This window comes from Manacus vitellinus, unplaced genomic scaffold (genome assembly GCF_001715985.3).
Source record: "Manacus vitellinus isolate BGI_N305 unplaced genomic scaffold, ASM171598v3 scaffold_8_pilon, whole genome shotgun sequence".
Classification (NCBI taxonomy): Eukaryota; Metazoa; Chordata; class Aves; order Passeriformes; family Pipridae; genus Manacus; species Manacus vitellinus.
The window spans coordinates 11,735,608-11,751,137 of NW_021940864.1; the positions used below are offsets into that span (position 1 = coordinate 11,735,608).

The 15,530-nt window shown below is 38.8% G+C and overlaps 1 protein-coding gene across 2 annotated transcripts in view; it reads left to right on the forward strand.

Moving 5' to 3' along the window:
- EML4 (EMAP like 4) overlaps positions 1 to 15,168 on the forward strand; it is an 89,388-nt gene extending 74,220 nt beyond the window's left edge. For both annotated transcript variants that reach the window (XM_018085249.2, XM_018085248.2), the window contains 6 exons: positions 389 to 477; positions 1,664 to 1,761; positions 5,997 to 6,084; positions 7,289 to 7,387; positions 11,727 to 11,857; positions 12,343 to 15,168. In XM_018085249.2, the coding sequence (XP_017940738.1) occupies positions 389 to 477; positions 1,664 to 1,761; positions 5,997 to 6,084; positions 7,289 to 7,387; positions 11,727 to 11,857; positions 12,343 to 12,807 (970 nt within the window). In that variant the 3' untranslated portion in view covers positions 12,808 to 15,168. The remainder of the gene's footprint in view (positions 1 to 388; positions 478 to 1,663; positions 1,762 to 5,996; positions 6,085 to 7,288; positions 7,388 to 11,726; positions 11,858 to 12,342) is intronic.
- Positions 15,169 to 15,530: the final 362 nt, after the last annotated feature.

The window sequence follows — 15,530 nt, forward strand, 5'->3', positions numbered from 1 at the left end:
AATTGAAAGATCGGTTTTTGTATCAAAGTTGCTCTTCAAAATAGGGAAGAACTAGAATAAAATTCAGCTGTAGCCTTGAGCCTTCATGATGATAAGATGCAGTCATGTTATCTGTTTGGCATGTTTATCATCCAGTAGAAATTTTGGTGATTGCTACAGTGGTCAGGGGAGGGGGAAAAACTGAACTGTATTTAGAATCTTTTATCTGTTCTTCACTGAAACTTGTATCGCTTTGTGAACCAGGAAAGTGTTCCATTAAAAACAGATGTTCGCTGTGCTACCCTTGAGGGGATAGCTTGAGAACATGAAGGCAGGCAGTGATTATTGCTCTTTTCCTTGTTTTTTTGTTTAGTGAAAGTGATACTCATTGGAATTCTCCTCTCTCTAGGTGGTTTGTTTTGGATGCTGAAACGAGGGATCTGGTTTCAATACACACTGATGGCAATGAACAGCTTTCAGTGATGCGCTACTCAGTAGGTAGGCAGACTTGTACATGGAGAATAATTCTGATAAATCACATATATGTTCTGTTAAATGATGGTAAACTAATCCCCAGTCACTAGAAAAGACACAGCTTTGAAAAAATTGTTTCAGATACTTAATACATAACTGTGTATTTTGCTTACGAGTCTGTTTACGTGTGCTACATCTTGGAGTTTTGTAACTACAAAAGTTGCCATTGCCTTTCTCAGCCTTTCCTTCATGTTACACTGTGCTGTCGTAATAAATGTTAGCTTTGCTCCAAGAAAAAATAAAAGTTCTTAACTACATAGTTGACAGGTTAACAGAAAAGTCTGTAAAAAGCTTAATATTTCAGTGATATTTTAATATACTTCTTAGTTGGTTTTCAGGTTTGTTAATGCAAAACGATAAAACTAAGCTCATGTCTGTCTGACAGTCAGAGCTATTTGTCAAGTATTTGCTAAGGGATTATGTGGAGTCCAAGCCAGTATTGAGTCTCCTCTTCAGGCGTGACATGAAAAATCATCAGAGGCTGACTCCTCTCTCTGTTAAAACAGGATGGAAGAACACCCTTGTAAATCTTTTTCTTGTTTGCTTTTGGCTAACATGGAATGTCAGTGAGCAAAATGTTCCTCTGCTGCTGCTGCTGCATATGCCAAGCACAGCAGTTTATTTTAAATCACTGACATTCATTGACACTGGAGGTGTTCAATCATGATTCATGTCAGCTTTTGTCCACGTACTTTTTTTAAATGAATACAATGTAGATTAGAAAACTGCTTATAATGTTTGAATGTCCCACATCTTTAGACGTTATTTAGTGATGATTTATATGCAGTCCACACCTCCAAAGTTAAGGTGTCCATAGAGTAAATACTGTTCTGCATTTTTATGATGCAGAAAACTCAAATCTGCCTCCTGTCAACAGCTTTCAGAAATCCAGTGCAATCTGAGGATTTATATCCTGACCATTGGACACTGACTCTAAAAAAAGCAGAAATGAATGAACTTGCCCAAAAACCATGCCCAAAAAGTAAACAGATACTGACTGAAAAACAGCATAATATAAACAGTTATGAATCCTTCAATACAATTCATAAGCAGTAGGTTAACTGAGACTGTTGTCTTAGCGATGTCTGAAATAATTAAAATTCAGAAAACAAACATTCTATTAATTTATATCAAATATTCTGTGTTCTAGATGGCACCTTACTTGCAGTTGGATCCCATGACAACTTCATTTACCTCTATGTAGTAACAGAAAATGGAAGAAAGTATAGCAGATATGGAAAATGCAATGTAAGTTTTGGAGCACATATAATCATCAGTTCTTGCATTTTGATGTTATACATACACTATGATGGTTAAGTAATGAAACCCTTTCCAGACTGATGCTTTTCCCTTTTGGTTAAATGTTTGACAGGGATTTTTTCAGCATTTGATTGATTTGGAACTTCAGTCTAATGGGTACCATAACTCTTGGTGTTCAGTGATCACTTTTGCATCAAATATGACTAATTTATCAGACTATTGCCTGTTTCTCTGAAAAAGGAAATTAGCAGTAAGATGGAGAAATGCCTTGCACCTGTATGCTGAAACTCTTTCAAGGAAAATATTACATTTGTTTGGGGGTATTTTCCCCCTATTGGTAAAGTACTCCTTGAACCAACATATGGTGGTGGAATTCCGTTAGAACATGTACTTTTAGAGACTGTGAATGTACACTGTTTTCAGCTGTAATTGTTACTACCAAACTTGAAATTGAAGGATATGACCCAGGATAAATAGATCTAAATGTAGCACAAGTAGTGGCATTTATATTAGTCATTACACTTAGATGAGGTTGTCCCAATGCTAAAGAGATACACTATTTTTTCCTTAAGTGTTTGGTTATCTAACATTCTGGTCTTAAGTTCAGCTATCTCTTTAGGTTAGTGGAAATATTTACAAAAAGAACACGTGAAACTTAATGGGATGTGCAAATTACATCATAAGAACAGGTTCACGTTTGAAATGTGACACATGCTACTAGAGCATGTGGGTCCAGAGCAGCCTGTGTGCAGCTGCCGTGGGGGGCACAGGGCTGCCAGGGCAATCAGCAGCAGTGGGTTTGCCCCATCCCTGCAGTGTGCAGGCTGGCAGGGTGGGCTCAGCGCTGCCATGGGATGCAGCTGGGCAGGAAGGCTGGTGGGTGTTCTGGGGACTCCTCACGGTGGTGTGGGGTGAGCCAGGGTATGCTGCAGCCCCTGAGCAGGGTGATGATGAGGTTACCCCATACCACAATGGTTGTGAGATGAGAAGTTGGATCTGCAGCCTTCCGCAGGAGCTCAGGCAATGGGGAAAGGGCTGAGCCTGCAGGGAGCTTAGACCAGGGCCCCAGTGGGGCTAGTGGGGATGGCAATGGCTGACTGCACCTTAGTACAACGTTTCACCTCATCGCTTATTTATTTAACCATAGAATATAAAATATCTCAGAGATGGCTAATCCTAACATACATAATATTTAGCTTACTATGTACTTCAAGGTCTCTGTGAGCTCTTTGAAGATGCATGAGCATTTATTTCTTATATCGTATGTATTATGTGTTAAGAGGGAGCATATTGTAACTTAAACCATCATCTGTATGTCCCTCTGTCCCTCTGCCTTGGCAGGAAAGGGGTTTATAAAAATTAGAGTGGGAGAATTGAGCATTGTTACACTCAGGCAGAAGTGTTAAGGCTTCAAAGGAGATTTCTTTTATCCCATTTTTTTTTAGTCTGAGTGACTGCATGTAGAAGACATTGGCAACCTGGTTTCTGTCGGGGCTGAACTCCCCCGACCCCTCCAGCCTGTGCAGAAGGCAGTGACATGTAGCTGTGAGGCTGCTGATCCGATTTCATGCACCCTGTGCCTCCCCTCTGCTTCCTGCCAGCATGCTGGCGGGTCCGTACCAGTTTGATGCTAAGCAGGGAGACACCCAGGCATGCTCGGGACCGGGAGCGCTCTCCTGGCACTGCATCCTTCTGGCATTCTGTCATTCAGTAGCCTTGCGGGTGACCTCCAAGTAGTATGACTCAGTCCTCCTGGTAGTCAACTTCTAGTTGTTTCTTCCAACTTGAATGCATTACTCGAATACTTTCGGAAGGATTTTATCTCCTGAAGCAGCATTAGCTTGTGCATGAGGGCTGTATGCCCACTGTTACATTTAAATCCCCTCTCAGTCATAACCAGGCATTCTGCTGCTGCCAGAGAGGCAAGTCTGCGACCTGTGAGCCTGTTTCCACAGTGAGGGATAGTGCTGGCTGGGATCAGAATTTCAGATGAGCCTAAACAACCGTTTTGACTAGTGCAGCTGTTTTTTGAGGGCTCCAGCTACGCAGTCAGCAGTTTGAAGGTATGGGCTGGGGTATGAACTTCCAGCATGTCAGCAGTTCCTGGGTGGCTAGTGCTGTCTCTGTTTGCCTTACATCAGAGAGAACTTAGCAAAAGAGGAGCAAATGCTGTGCATTTATGGAGAGGGCTGTGGGGTGAAAGCCACGCAGGCAGCCACACCAAAGTATTTAATGCACTGGACTTGACCTGAAATGATTTGTGTGGCTCTCCTATAGGCTATGGGCATTTTGAAACTTGCACCACTCAAGTCTGAAACAGATAAACATTGCCAATGAAGGAGAGGATTTCTGTTTAGTCAGATAGTTTTATTATCCAGTGATAATATGAATCATTGCATTCACTGTATATAAAGGTACAGGAAAGAAGAGAGTAAAATGTTGCCTTATCAGTGGGCAGCTACCAAAGAAAGATTTTAATAGAAAACAGGATCCTCCTATTGAAAATATGATAACAATGTTATGTTCCAGTTCATCATTTGGTGATCGCTTGCCTGAAGGGATTTTGCAGCCTAGAGCCCCCTGGCCAATTGCTTTGTTGCTTGCCCTGCAGCCCCCAGGAATTTTAACAGCTGCCAAATGTCTGGCAGGATTTAGTAAATGACTGACCAATTCTTTTCCATGTTGGAATTCAATTGCATATTCAAAGACTTGAAAAATAAGGGGAGGGGGGAGAAAAAATCCTAGCCAATTGTGCACTTTTTATTTGTTTAATACCAAGTTTGCAAGTCAATATCATATATCTCACTCATGACTGCAAAGCAGTTATGTCAATACACTGTTCTTTGCTTGAGGGAGAGACTAGTTCATAAGTAAATAAATCATAAAGGCTAGCTTTTCTCCTCAATGTTTTTGCAGTCTCTCACAGAGGCCTGGGAACAGGGAGACAGGACATGGATGTAATTCTGGAAGCAATCGACATCTCTTAGAGTTCTGTGTGGAAGCAATTGGTGTGGTGGTGACCTGGCAACCAGTGCAGTGCTTCTGCATGGCCCTGGCATGGCCAGTGGAGACTGGGCCATGAGACCCTGGGCCATTCAGAATGAGGGACACCATCTTCATAATGCCCCCTGAGAGAGGGAGATAAATTGACTTGAATCAGTCAAGAAAATGCCATTTTGTTGCCTGGCAGAATGACTAGGAAGGGGAGAAAATAGATGGACTTACAAGAGGAAGAGGAGCAGTGAGAAGAAATGGAATGGTGGAGGAAGAAAAGAGTGACATGAATGTCACTTTTATTCATTTCCTACCCTTTCCTCTACAGGAAATAAATTATTCCTACCTTATACAAATTTTTGGCTTTTCTGGAGCCTTTCATAGCTTTATTATTATTATTTTTGTTGTTGTTGTTATTTTTATTATTACTACCATCAAAAAAGTCTGTGCACAGGAAAAAATATTCCGACCAACTGGATTTATCTTCTCCCTCAAAACCCCAGACGGGTGTTTAGCCCTCAGTGTGCTCTTGATGGTAATAACGAAGCAACTAGACCAGAGGGTTTTGATTCTTAATATAGATGACCCCGTGCCTATAGGGAGGACAGCTTTCAAAGCTGGCACTAACATGTGTGCAGTGTAAGAAGCACAGCAGAAACTTTCTAAAAGCTTAGAAGAGTATTCTTGTAACACCAGGTCATGATCTTGTACTTTTTACATTGTGGTTGTTAACCAAGATATCCTTGGTTTTTAGGGTGAGCAAAGGTTATTTGCATGTGTGTGCATTTAGTGGAAGTTATTTTAAACAAATAGAGAAATAAGAGTTCTGTCACTTTTTTTGTTGGGCTCTAAAAATGATCCCGTGCAAGTTACTTGCTTTTCTCAATTAGTAGCAATGTGTATGTTCCTAATTCACATATAAATTTTGAGTTCATCCATATTTTAGCATAATACCTTCTAGCAGTAAATCATTCTGGAGTCCAAGAGGGACACGATTTACAAGGGAAGAGTGGGAGAGGCCTGCATTTGTTTAGCTGTTAGTGAATGTGGTACTGTGAGTAAGGAAGGAGCCTCTAAAAGAACACAAGTGAATTGCAGCAGACCTGGGGTGGGTGGGGAGGTGATTTTTTTTTTTTTTGCTGTTAACTGTCCCATCTGTGGGTGCAACTTCTGCTTCGCTTTCCACTAAAGTAGGTGTTTCACACTGCTGTTACTGCATTCTTCTCCAGGGACATTCCAGCTATATTACACACCTTGACTGGTCCCCGGACAACAAGTATATAATGTCAAACTCAGGAGACTATGAAATACTATACTGTAAGTATGAAATTAAATAGACTGGAAACAGAAATATGTATAAACTCTCAGAATATTTAGAAAAATATGTTTGATCAGGGCTGTACAAAATGCTTACTGACAAAGGGACCAATTTGAACTTGTGTAACCTGATATCTTGATGTTATTCAGAGCTGTGTATTACCTAATGGCAATGCCAAATATAGCTTACTTCTTTACAAGGTCATAAACATTTTGATGTTGGCCCAAAGTTCTGTAGATTGAAAATAATATATACAGTTGTCTAATTGATGTCAACAATACCAGTTATTTTGGGGGAATAAAATTAGTGGGTCTGTGCCACAGTTCTGGGGTTTCTTGTTTGAAACTTATCTTGGCTGGTGGTGTTGAAAACTAAGCAAAGCAATATTGCTACTTTAATAAGTTAGTGGAAATAATGGTTTTGGGTTTTTCTTTTTTTTAATATGTGAAAGTATGAATTTAATATATAATGGCTATGTCAGAAATGCAACTTGAGTAGTGCATATCAGTCTGGTTTTAAATTGGTTTTTGTATTCTTGTCTTCTTACAACTTTTAACTAGATCCAAGAGGACTGCAGTCTTTTCCCTGTACAGACAAGAATAACCAGCAATTTAAATATCTGTCCCCTTAACATGTTTTTTCTGCCTGTCACACTTAAGTTTCAAATCTAGATAATGCAATCTATCAAAAGGACATGTTGGCGCTTTAATTTCACGTATAGGGAAGAAAAGAGCTGTGACCCATTAGTAGTGGCCTAGTGTATTACAAGATGGACAATCTTTCCTAGTTAAAAGTTGAAAGGCAGTCTAAGGTTTCTCTGGCAGTAGTTGCTCACTGTTTTAAAAGCAGAACTTCCTGAATGACTGATTGAATTTTAGCACATCGGTGGAGCTGGTATGAGGAAGAAATTATTATATTGCAGACTTTTATTAAAGCATTTTATTGAGTTGGTAACAGGGTACTCAAGCTGCAGGGAGGTTATGCTATCAGAAGAGGGAAATGAGAAGTAAATATGACTCATAAAAACCAAGTAAAGCTTCAAGTATCTGGAATTCCATAAACGTACTGGTCTGTCTTTGCCTCTACAATGTAATTGCAGATTGTTTTTAAGATGCATTTATTTACTGTATTAGCATCTTCAAAGAGCATGTATGTAAATATAATTTTGCATTGCCTAATTCATCATTCACTTTGTTTTTACAGGGGACATTCCAAGTGGCTGTAAGCTAATCAGGAATCGTTCTGACTGTAAGGATATAGATTGGACAACATATACTTGTGTGCTAGGCTTCCAGGTGTTTGGTAAGCACTGTTTAACTTGCTTTTAAGCTATCCATGCTGTGCTTGTGTTTTTGTTTGCTTCAGTTTGTCATTAGAGGTACACTGTTAACGATTATTAGGGATGGTGCTGAGATCACAGACCAAAGAGACTGACCACAATATTTGTCTGAAATAAAGAGCACCGGATGTTCTACAGACAACGTGCAATTGGTTTCTGTTTAGTTCTTGAAGTTTGAGATTTGACTTTTCTGCTGTCATTTTAGGCTACCATTTTTAGACGCAGAAAGCTTATATTTTAAAGTGCTCATATAGCACATGTGCATTCTCCTTTGCTTACCTTGGTTTTGGATAGGAACAAGAAGGTATGAGTGTAGGTTATAGTCCATAAATTAAAATCATGACAGTACTTTGATACCTGTAGTCAAAGGTGAGTAATATACACTGTTTGTAAAGAAGAAAAATACTTTACAGATTAAACAGATTCTTTGCCTAGTAGTTTACTTTTAAAATGCCCAAAATCACTTTACAAAGCTGACAGATCTGCTTTTAACAGTACAATTCAAACTGCTTTTGCTTATGACAGCTCTTTTGGCCATAAATAAGGAGCCTCTCTGTGATGGGTTTAAAAGTATGGTTCAGCCTCTCAGTGAAGTTGTATGAGCAGGGCGTTGAATGTCTTTCTTCCACCATTGAGATCAAATACTTGCCTCTGTCCTTTGTGTTGGTGGAAATATCAAAAGCAGGTAAATCAGCAAATTCTTTAGAGGTGAGGATTAGGTCTGCAAATCTTTTCACAGCTACTAGGTGTTCAACTTTAAATACCAGTTTATATGCAGGATAGAAGAAAATCAAGTGAGTTTGAATGCTTTCTGTACCTTCTGACACCTGTCATGCATATTTAAGGGCTGCCATGTCCTTAATGAGCAAGTAGCCTTAAAGGATTGAAGTTGGTGTGTGGGCTAACACTGACACTCTTGTGTAGCATATTGGTTGGGTGGAGGGCATTTGGTGCTTAATAACCACACATGATTTCCTTTTTTGGTAACAAAGATCTGTGACAGAATAGGGAAAATAGAGGGATCAGAGAAGGAAGATGATGAGTTGCTAGATTGCATAAATATTTCTGAGTTCTTTGGAGCTTGAAGTAGGTAACAGAAATAAACAGAAGCATGCTCTTTCTGGAGCTGAATACTGTTGCTTATTGCTAGTTTGATGAAAATATTGGTTTCCATAATCCTGAGAGCTGTGAACCAGGTTGTTGTGTACATGTTTGTTTTTATTCAGTCTGTCTGGGTGAAATTGGAAGTGGATGGCTGTATCCTCCTGATGCTCTGTGCATGTGGGCTTAGGCTAACAAGGAACTGGAGCACAGTAGTCATTTCCTCACTGTCTTTGCTAATGTGACTGAAATAATAGTGCAACACAAAAACCTTTTTTAAAATGGAGTATTAGAAGATTCGGGAGATGATACAGAAAGTGAAAACCAAAACTCTCATGCTAATATGATGTCTTTCTCCAGGAGCAAGGAAAACACTTTGTAAAGACTGCATATTCCTTCTGGAATAGACTTGGAGCTGAAGCATTTTACATTTTATGCAGAGTACTTAAATCTACCAGAAACATGGAGGTAGCAGGCTCTGTTGCTACTGAACTTCTACCACTACATTTGGTGGTAGAGCAGACAGAATAAGGGGAGCAGCTCTCTGAATCCCAGGGCTTTCCCAGAAGTGTCCTTTACTCCTGACCTAAGGAGGTGAGATGTGGGAGCACAGAAAGAGTTTGGTTTCACATCTGGACCATTCGCTTTGTCTCTTTAACAGCTGCTAGATAGAAGCTACTAGCGACTGGGGCCAGACTGTGGACATAAGCAGCTCCCATAATCCCTGTTTTGAGAAACCATTTTACTTTTAGTTTTTAAAAAGTGGAAAAGTCTTTTGATCTTGTCTGCATGCCCTTTTGGATTAATACAAACTTTAACCACTCTGGATTAAGTTTAAGTAGTCTCAACTGCTCTCAAAATGTTCAGTGTGCCAGAGGACCTGGGAATGATGTGTGATAATGTGATGATATTCTGGGGTAGAACAGAATATATTTAAACTTCCTAGCCAAGATTCATCATGCCCTAATTTTATACTGTCTGCTAGTCTGACACCCTTTACCGAATCTTAAAATTACGACTCCATCTCAGACAAAGGCAAGTATTTTCCCATTAAATCAGACAGTACAGCTAAGCCAACCTAGTATATATTTGCTAGTCTGGCTTTGACCCGAGGGTCAGCTGGCTCAGGGATCCAAGCAAGCTAGGGACTGTTCACTGACACTCAGGAGAGAGGGTTAAGTTTATGGGATTTGGGTTTATGGGGTATGTGTTTTACAGTTTAGCTCTGTGGATAGTGTGCCATAGGCTCAGGCATTGCACTGTTGTCAGCAGAAGAAAAAGGATGGAAATGCATGGTTTGGATGAAAACAGCATTGCTCCTTTTTGGCAGTTGATATTACTATTGGCTCAGCAGTATCATCACTCTACACCCCAAGCAATTGAACTCACTCTCTGGGTTACTGCACATTTCCCACACTTTTTTCTGAGCAGATTCTTTTGAGAGGCTTAATGCTGTTTAGCAGAATTTATTGAAATTGAAGTGTTGTTGTCATGCCTCATAATAATATTTTGGGAGTTTTGTTATTTTTACAGTTATATTGAGAACTAAAACCTCAGTCATATTAATGTCTTGGTTTTCCCATGTTTACATGATGCATTGAAAGCAAATTCTGCTGTCTTAAGAAAAAAGGTGGCCTTATATTTAGAGCCGCTAAAGGACTTTGCAAACACAAAAGATGTTTAATAAGAGATGCAATCTTGAGTATTTGTAATTTTAATCTTAAATTAAAAAGAAGAAGAAATTAAAAAGAAGAGTCAGTAGAATAGCTGTTTGTCTCAGTCTGCCTAAGGTGGTAGCTGAAGCTTCAGGAAGTTGAAGTTCATTTATTGTTCCCACCTGTTGACAGTATTTTATATACAGAAAGCCAGAGGAAAGCTAAAATTCATTCATGTGGAGCTACTTGAAAATTCTTAAATAGTCTATATTTTCCAGTTTGATTTCACTGATATGAGAACACTAAAATGTTTCTGAATACTTTCCTTAGCACTTCATGTCTTTAGTAAATTACCTACAGTGTATCTTATTGGCATTGTAACAAGTTTAACAAACTGCCTTTGTATTCTTCAGAGAAAATTAAGTTCTTACTACACCTGCTGAAGAATGGAAAAAACCAACTTTTTTAACTGCTTGTCTTTTTGGATAAAAACAAGAATATATAGTGTGGGAGTCTGAAAAAGATAAGGCAATTCTGATTTGGCTTTTTGTGCTGTATAAAACAGTAGACAGCACATGTTTTTTATTTTACTGAAGTCAGTGACTGTAATGGAGGGAGAAGATATTATCATATCTGATAATCAGTATTCCTCTCAGTCAATCAGACACATTTTTTTGGAGTGGGTGTGAAATTTGAGGAGGGGAAAATTCCTCCTAACTCCTGAACCTAATTAGAAACCCAAGTCTGGGCTTAAAAATATGGTACTTTGGTATCTTATAACCCCTTGCTTACCTTTTGTTCAGCTTTCCTTGCAGATGTGAATCGTCTGTTTTGTTATGGGAATCTCTAAGGTCTTTATTTTTTGTTAAAACTAGAACCTCCCCCATCCCCAGTTTGCTCAGTGCTTTTCATCCAGGAAATGCTGTTATTCTTTTGTCTAGACATATCTGTGTCATTCTTTTTACTTAAAAGCATATTGAATTGTACTTAAGCACTTGACAGAACTTATATCTATGAAACCCATGCAGGCTGGATTTCTGTGCAGAGTATCATCAATCAGTTGTCTCCTTTGAATCACACAAATACTAAGATTTAAAATAAAAGAAGCCAAACCAATTGAAACATAGAAGAAACCAACAAAACCATAATGTACAGTACGTGTATTTGTCCCATGTGTCAGCACCACTGTTGCTTTTAAAATGTCTGTGCATGAATGAAAGTGTTAAGAGTTACCAGTTTTAGCAGCAAACTTAAGCTTTAAACAAGACTGAGGTTTTGAAGAGGACATGAATGTTAAGCCTGAGATGTTATCCTGGCTGAGACTGAGGATTTGGGAGAACAGGAGGTGGGGGGGCAGCATTAGACTAGCAAAATATTTATGATATTTAATGCCATGCACATTCCATTTTCCAGTTGAATTTCTATCTCACCTTTTGTTAAACTCGTCTTTTCTCACGGCTTTATAGATTTTATTTTTGTTTATGAATTGTCTGTTAATTTGTTTCTAAAACTACCATGGCTGAATATCTGCTGTACTCTTTCCTAGGAGTTTGGCCTGAAGGATCAGATGGAACAGACATAAATGCCCTTGTCAGATCCCATAACCGAAAAGTGATAGCAGTTGCTGATGATTTCTGTAAGGTCCATCTCTTTCAGTATCCCTGTTCCAAGCCAAAGGTAAGTCTAGACCAGTCTAGTCCATGTACTTGTTTACATTGTGTGAAGCTTTCCTTGCCAGACACCTGCTTCCAGCATAGTTGCTTTGGAACCTGGCAGCCAAATACCTCATTTATATCCAAGAACCCCCATTAAATTTATATAGAAAATAGGAAGTATAAAATAATATAAATGCAAAACAATATACCTAAAAGTGAAATGGCAATAGTTATCCCTAAATTCTGGAGCAGAGCTTGATGCTTTGTATTTGCTGGCCTTAGTGTTAGGTTCATTACTTTTTGCATAAAGATCTACATCTGTCCCAAGTTACAGACCTTAAGAGTGGATGTATTGCAGCAAAAACATATATAAATATAATTCTTTACTCTTTTGTGAATTAAGATCTCTCTTGAAAGGGCTAAGCAAAAATACTAGTAGTTTTAAATTTCCATATCATGTGCTTTTCTAGTCAACATGTGATTTGTCTTTCTGCTTGTTTTCAATAGGCTCCAAGTCACAAATACAGTGCTCACAGTAGTCATGTGACAAACGTCAGCTTCACTCATAGCGATGGTCACTTGATTTCAACTGGAGGGAAAGACATGAGTATTATTCAATGGAAACTTGTGGAGAAGGTAACTCTGCCGCAAAATGACATTGTCATAGATATCGGTGCAACCAAAGTGCCCGTCCCTGCCAGTGAAAATCCTGTGCAGTCTCCTGCACATCTCCCACAGCCTTTTAATGAAATGAACCAAAATGAAAGTGTAACTGGCAGCTCTCCGGTTTCTTTGGAGAGCAACTTGGAGCAGTCTGCGGAGGCCAGTGAAGAGCAGAGCGAGGAGCAAAGCGAGGGGAGCAGCCTGGATCCCGCCGAGCCGAGCTATGAAGAGCCCTCCAATGAGCTGAGCGAGGAGCACAGCGAGTCCACAGTCACTGAAGAGCAGCAAGATAACTCACCGGTGTCTTAATGCTCCCAGCTCAGGCGGTTATTTTCCCTTGGTGTGCGTGCTTTCATTACAGGGTGAGGGTTCAAATAGAGAAGACTAGCTGAGATTCATGACCACTCCAGATTTTGAGTTTCAGTGAGATTTTTAGTCTGAGCTTCAGTTCAATGTGTGGAACCATCCCAAGGGCCTGGCTTGATGGTCTGTGTCAAGATCTGGTCACAGTTAGTAGTGGACATTACCATAGATCCATTTCAGTTCTGAAATCGCTGTCAGGAAGTAGCATGAAATACATACTGGAAAAAAGGTTAGCTCTGAGAATTAGCTGGAGTAGACCACCTTAACTATGTGAAAGTGCTTTCTAAAAGAACTAAGCTGATGGGAAGTGCTGAGCTGTTCCAGCTGGGGAGTCCTGTGCTGCTTTTTCCAGGTGCAAAGACAAACAGAATGAAACAAACAACCAAAAAGCTCTTTGTGGGGCTGCTTTCCTTTGTTTTTTCTTAATGAAAAAAATAGAGGAAAAATAATGTAACAATGCCACGTGTATGGCGATGCCTTCTTGATCTAACACATATGCAATTTTCTAACACTACTAATTCCTTGTGGAGTCTGAATGTGTTTGTAGTTGGTCTGCCCTGGGTGCTGCTAGTTCTAAGGCAAATCCTGTCAAGGAACGGTGTCAGCTGTTCCATTTTCACAGACTATTTAATAGCAGACTAACCAAATACTGGCATGTTTCACTTTTCGTGACCTGAAAGTTGATTTAAACTATAGGATGTAATTGTCTCTTCAAAGAATTGCTTGCCTAGAGAGTTGGAAACTTGAGAGAATCTTTACAGTGACTTTGATGTGAGCAGTAGAGGAAGCATGACAAGAACACAAAAGTCAGATGGGCTCCAGAGTTAAACTTCAAGCCTTCAAGCAAAACTTGCTCCATCCCTAGTAGGAGAAATATAAATACAGTTAACTTAAATTATTAAATTGGTGCTTAGGATTAGTATATTAAGCTGATAATTTTTTCTTCTGAGTTTTTAGAGGTAACTCTAAGAATCATTGAACTGCAGTCTGTCCTTTTATTTTTTTCCCCTGGCTCCCTTAGCAGTTGTGATATAAGCATACAGTAATTTAGATGATGATGATGTGATTTTTTTTTTTCCCTAGACTTGCTGATCTATTATTTTTGTGATTTTTATTTCCACCCCTCCCCAGGTTGCTCTAAGCCATGCAGCTCTCATGTGGCTATACCTGGCCAGTTACGGGATATCTTGGCATTTGTTATGCATTTGGAAAGTACTTTTTTTTTACAAAGTTTGTCAGATAGCTACATTTTTTTTTCTTAAGTGCATACATTTCCTACTTTAAAAAAAGGTATAGATTTACTGGCAGATATCCATTTCCTATGTACTTGTTTATATTTTGATTACATAGAATTTTCTTTTCTAACTTGCTGCATTGTGCTGGTATTTTAGTTCTTAGTTAGAATATCATGTTTAGAAACTTTGGATGAGTTCATAAGTCTTAATTGTGCAAGCGTTTACGTGATTGTGCCATTCCAAAGTGCATCAAAACTGTCATTCCCTTACTAGTATCTTCTCAGGAGAAATGCTACAGATCAGGTATTTAGTCATCATTTGGAAAGATAAAAACAAATGGACTCCCAAAGGACATTTAGAACATTTATATATAAAATATATAAATATATATATACACACATATATATATATAAAAAAAATATCCTCTTGTTTACAACAGTTCCAGAGAACCTCAAAGTAGTTCCCTTCAGATGGAGGGAGATATGGATTCCAAGCAACCCATCTGTTTAAACTGTGCTCTGTACATAGAGTTTTACTGGAGAGCTCTAGTATGCCTGACTTGCAAATTTGCCAAATAGCAGTGGAAGATAAAGGTCAGCTCATCAAAATTCTTGGTTACAAATGAGGAATATGCTGTAGGTTTAGAAAATAATCTTAGTAAAGGTGAAAGGATTGTAGAGCTAATGAGGCACAGAGAGCTCTCTGTCACTTTTATGAACTCCACATAAGCAACACATTTCTATTTGGAACATCTGTCACCTGGGGTTGCCATGTAAAGTGAGAGTTATAGTTGTGATATTCTTGTGTTTGTAGTTCAGAAGACTCTACTAATATGCAAAAAGCCTTACAGCTTTCAATTGCTGGCAACTACTGTTTAACAATTAAATCTGTGATAATGGATGGAAATGGGTGGGATTATGTAACTGTAGATGTTTTAGAAAAATAATTGTGAATGAATTATGATTAAGAGTGTTTCATGTGAAGATGTTTGAGCCATTTCTATCTATCATGCATTCCTGTCTCAAGGCAGAAAACTTTGAAGATTAAAAAAAATAAAATAATCGAAATGAAATATTGCAGTGTCTTTCTCTGTATCTGTTCTGGTTGTTTCTGTTATAAAGTGGATGCTGCCGTCACAATTGCAATGTCTGGGTCTGTGATTTTGGAAGAACCTTATTTAATATGTGCTTTTTTGATAACCTCCCAGACCACCTAAAAATAAGTTAGTTCAGCATCATGAATCTTATTTACTTCTCAAAAGTTTTATGACATTTCCCTTTTCCGTTTTTCATTAATCTCCTACTAGCATTATCCTTTTGTAGCTAAAGTGGCAGAGTGTTATGAATAGGTTTTTGTCCTGATGCAAAGTGCAGTCTACCTTCCAGGGTTGTGCCCAGAAGCTTTCTTCTGGAAGTCATGAGAAAAGTACAAGCT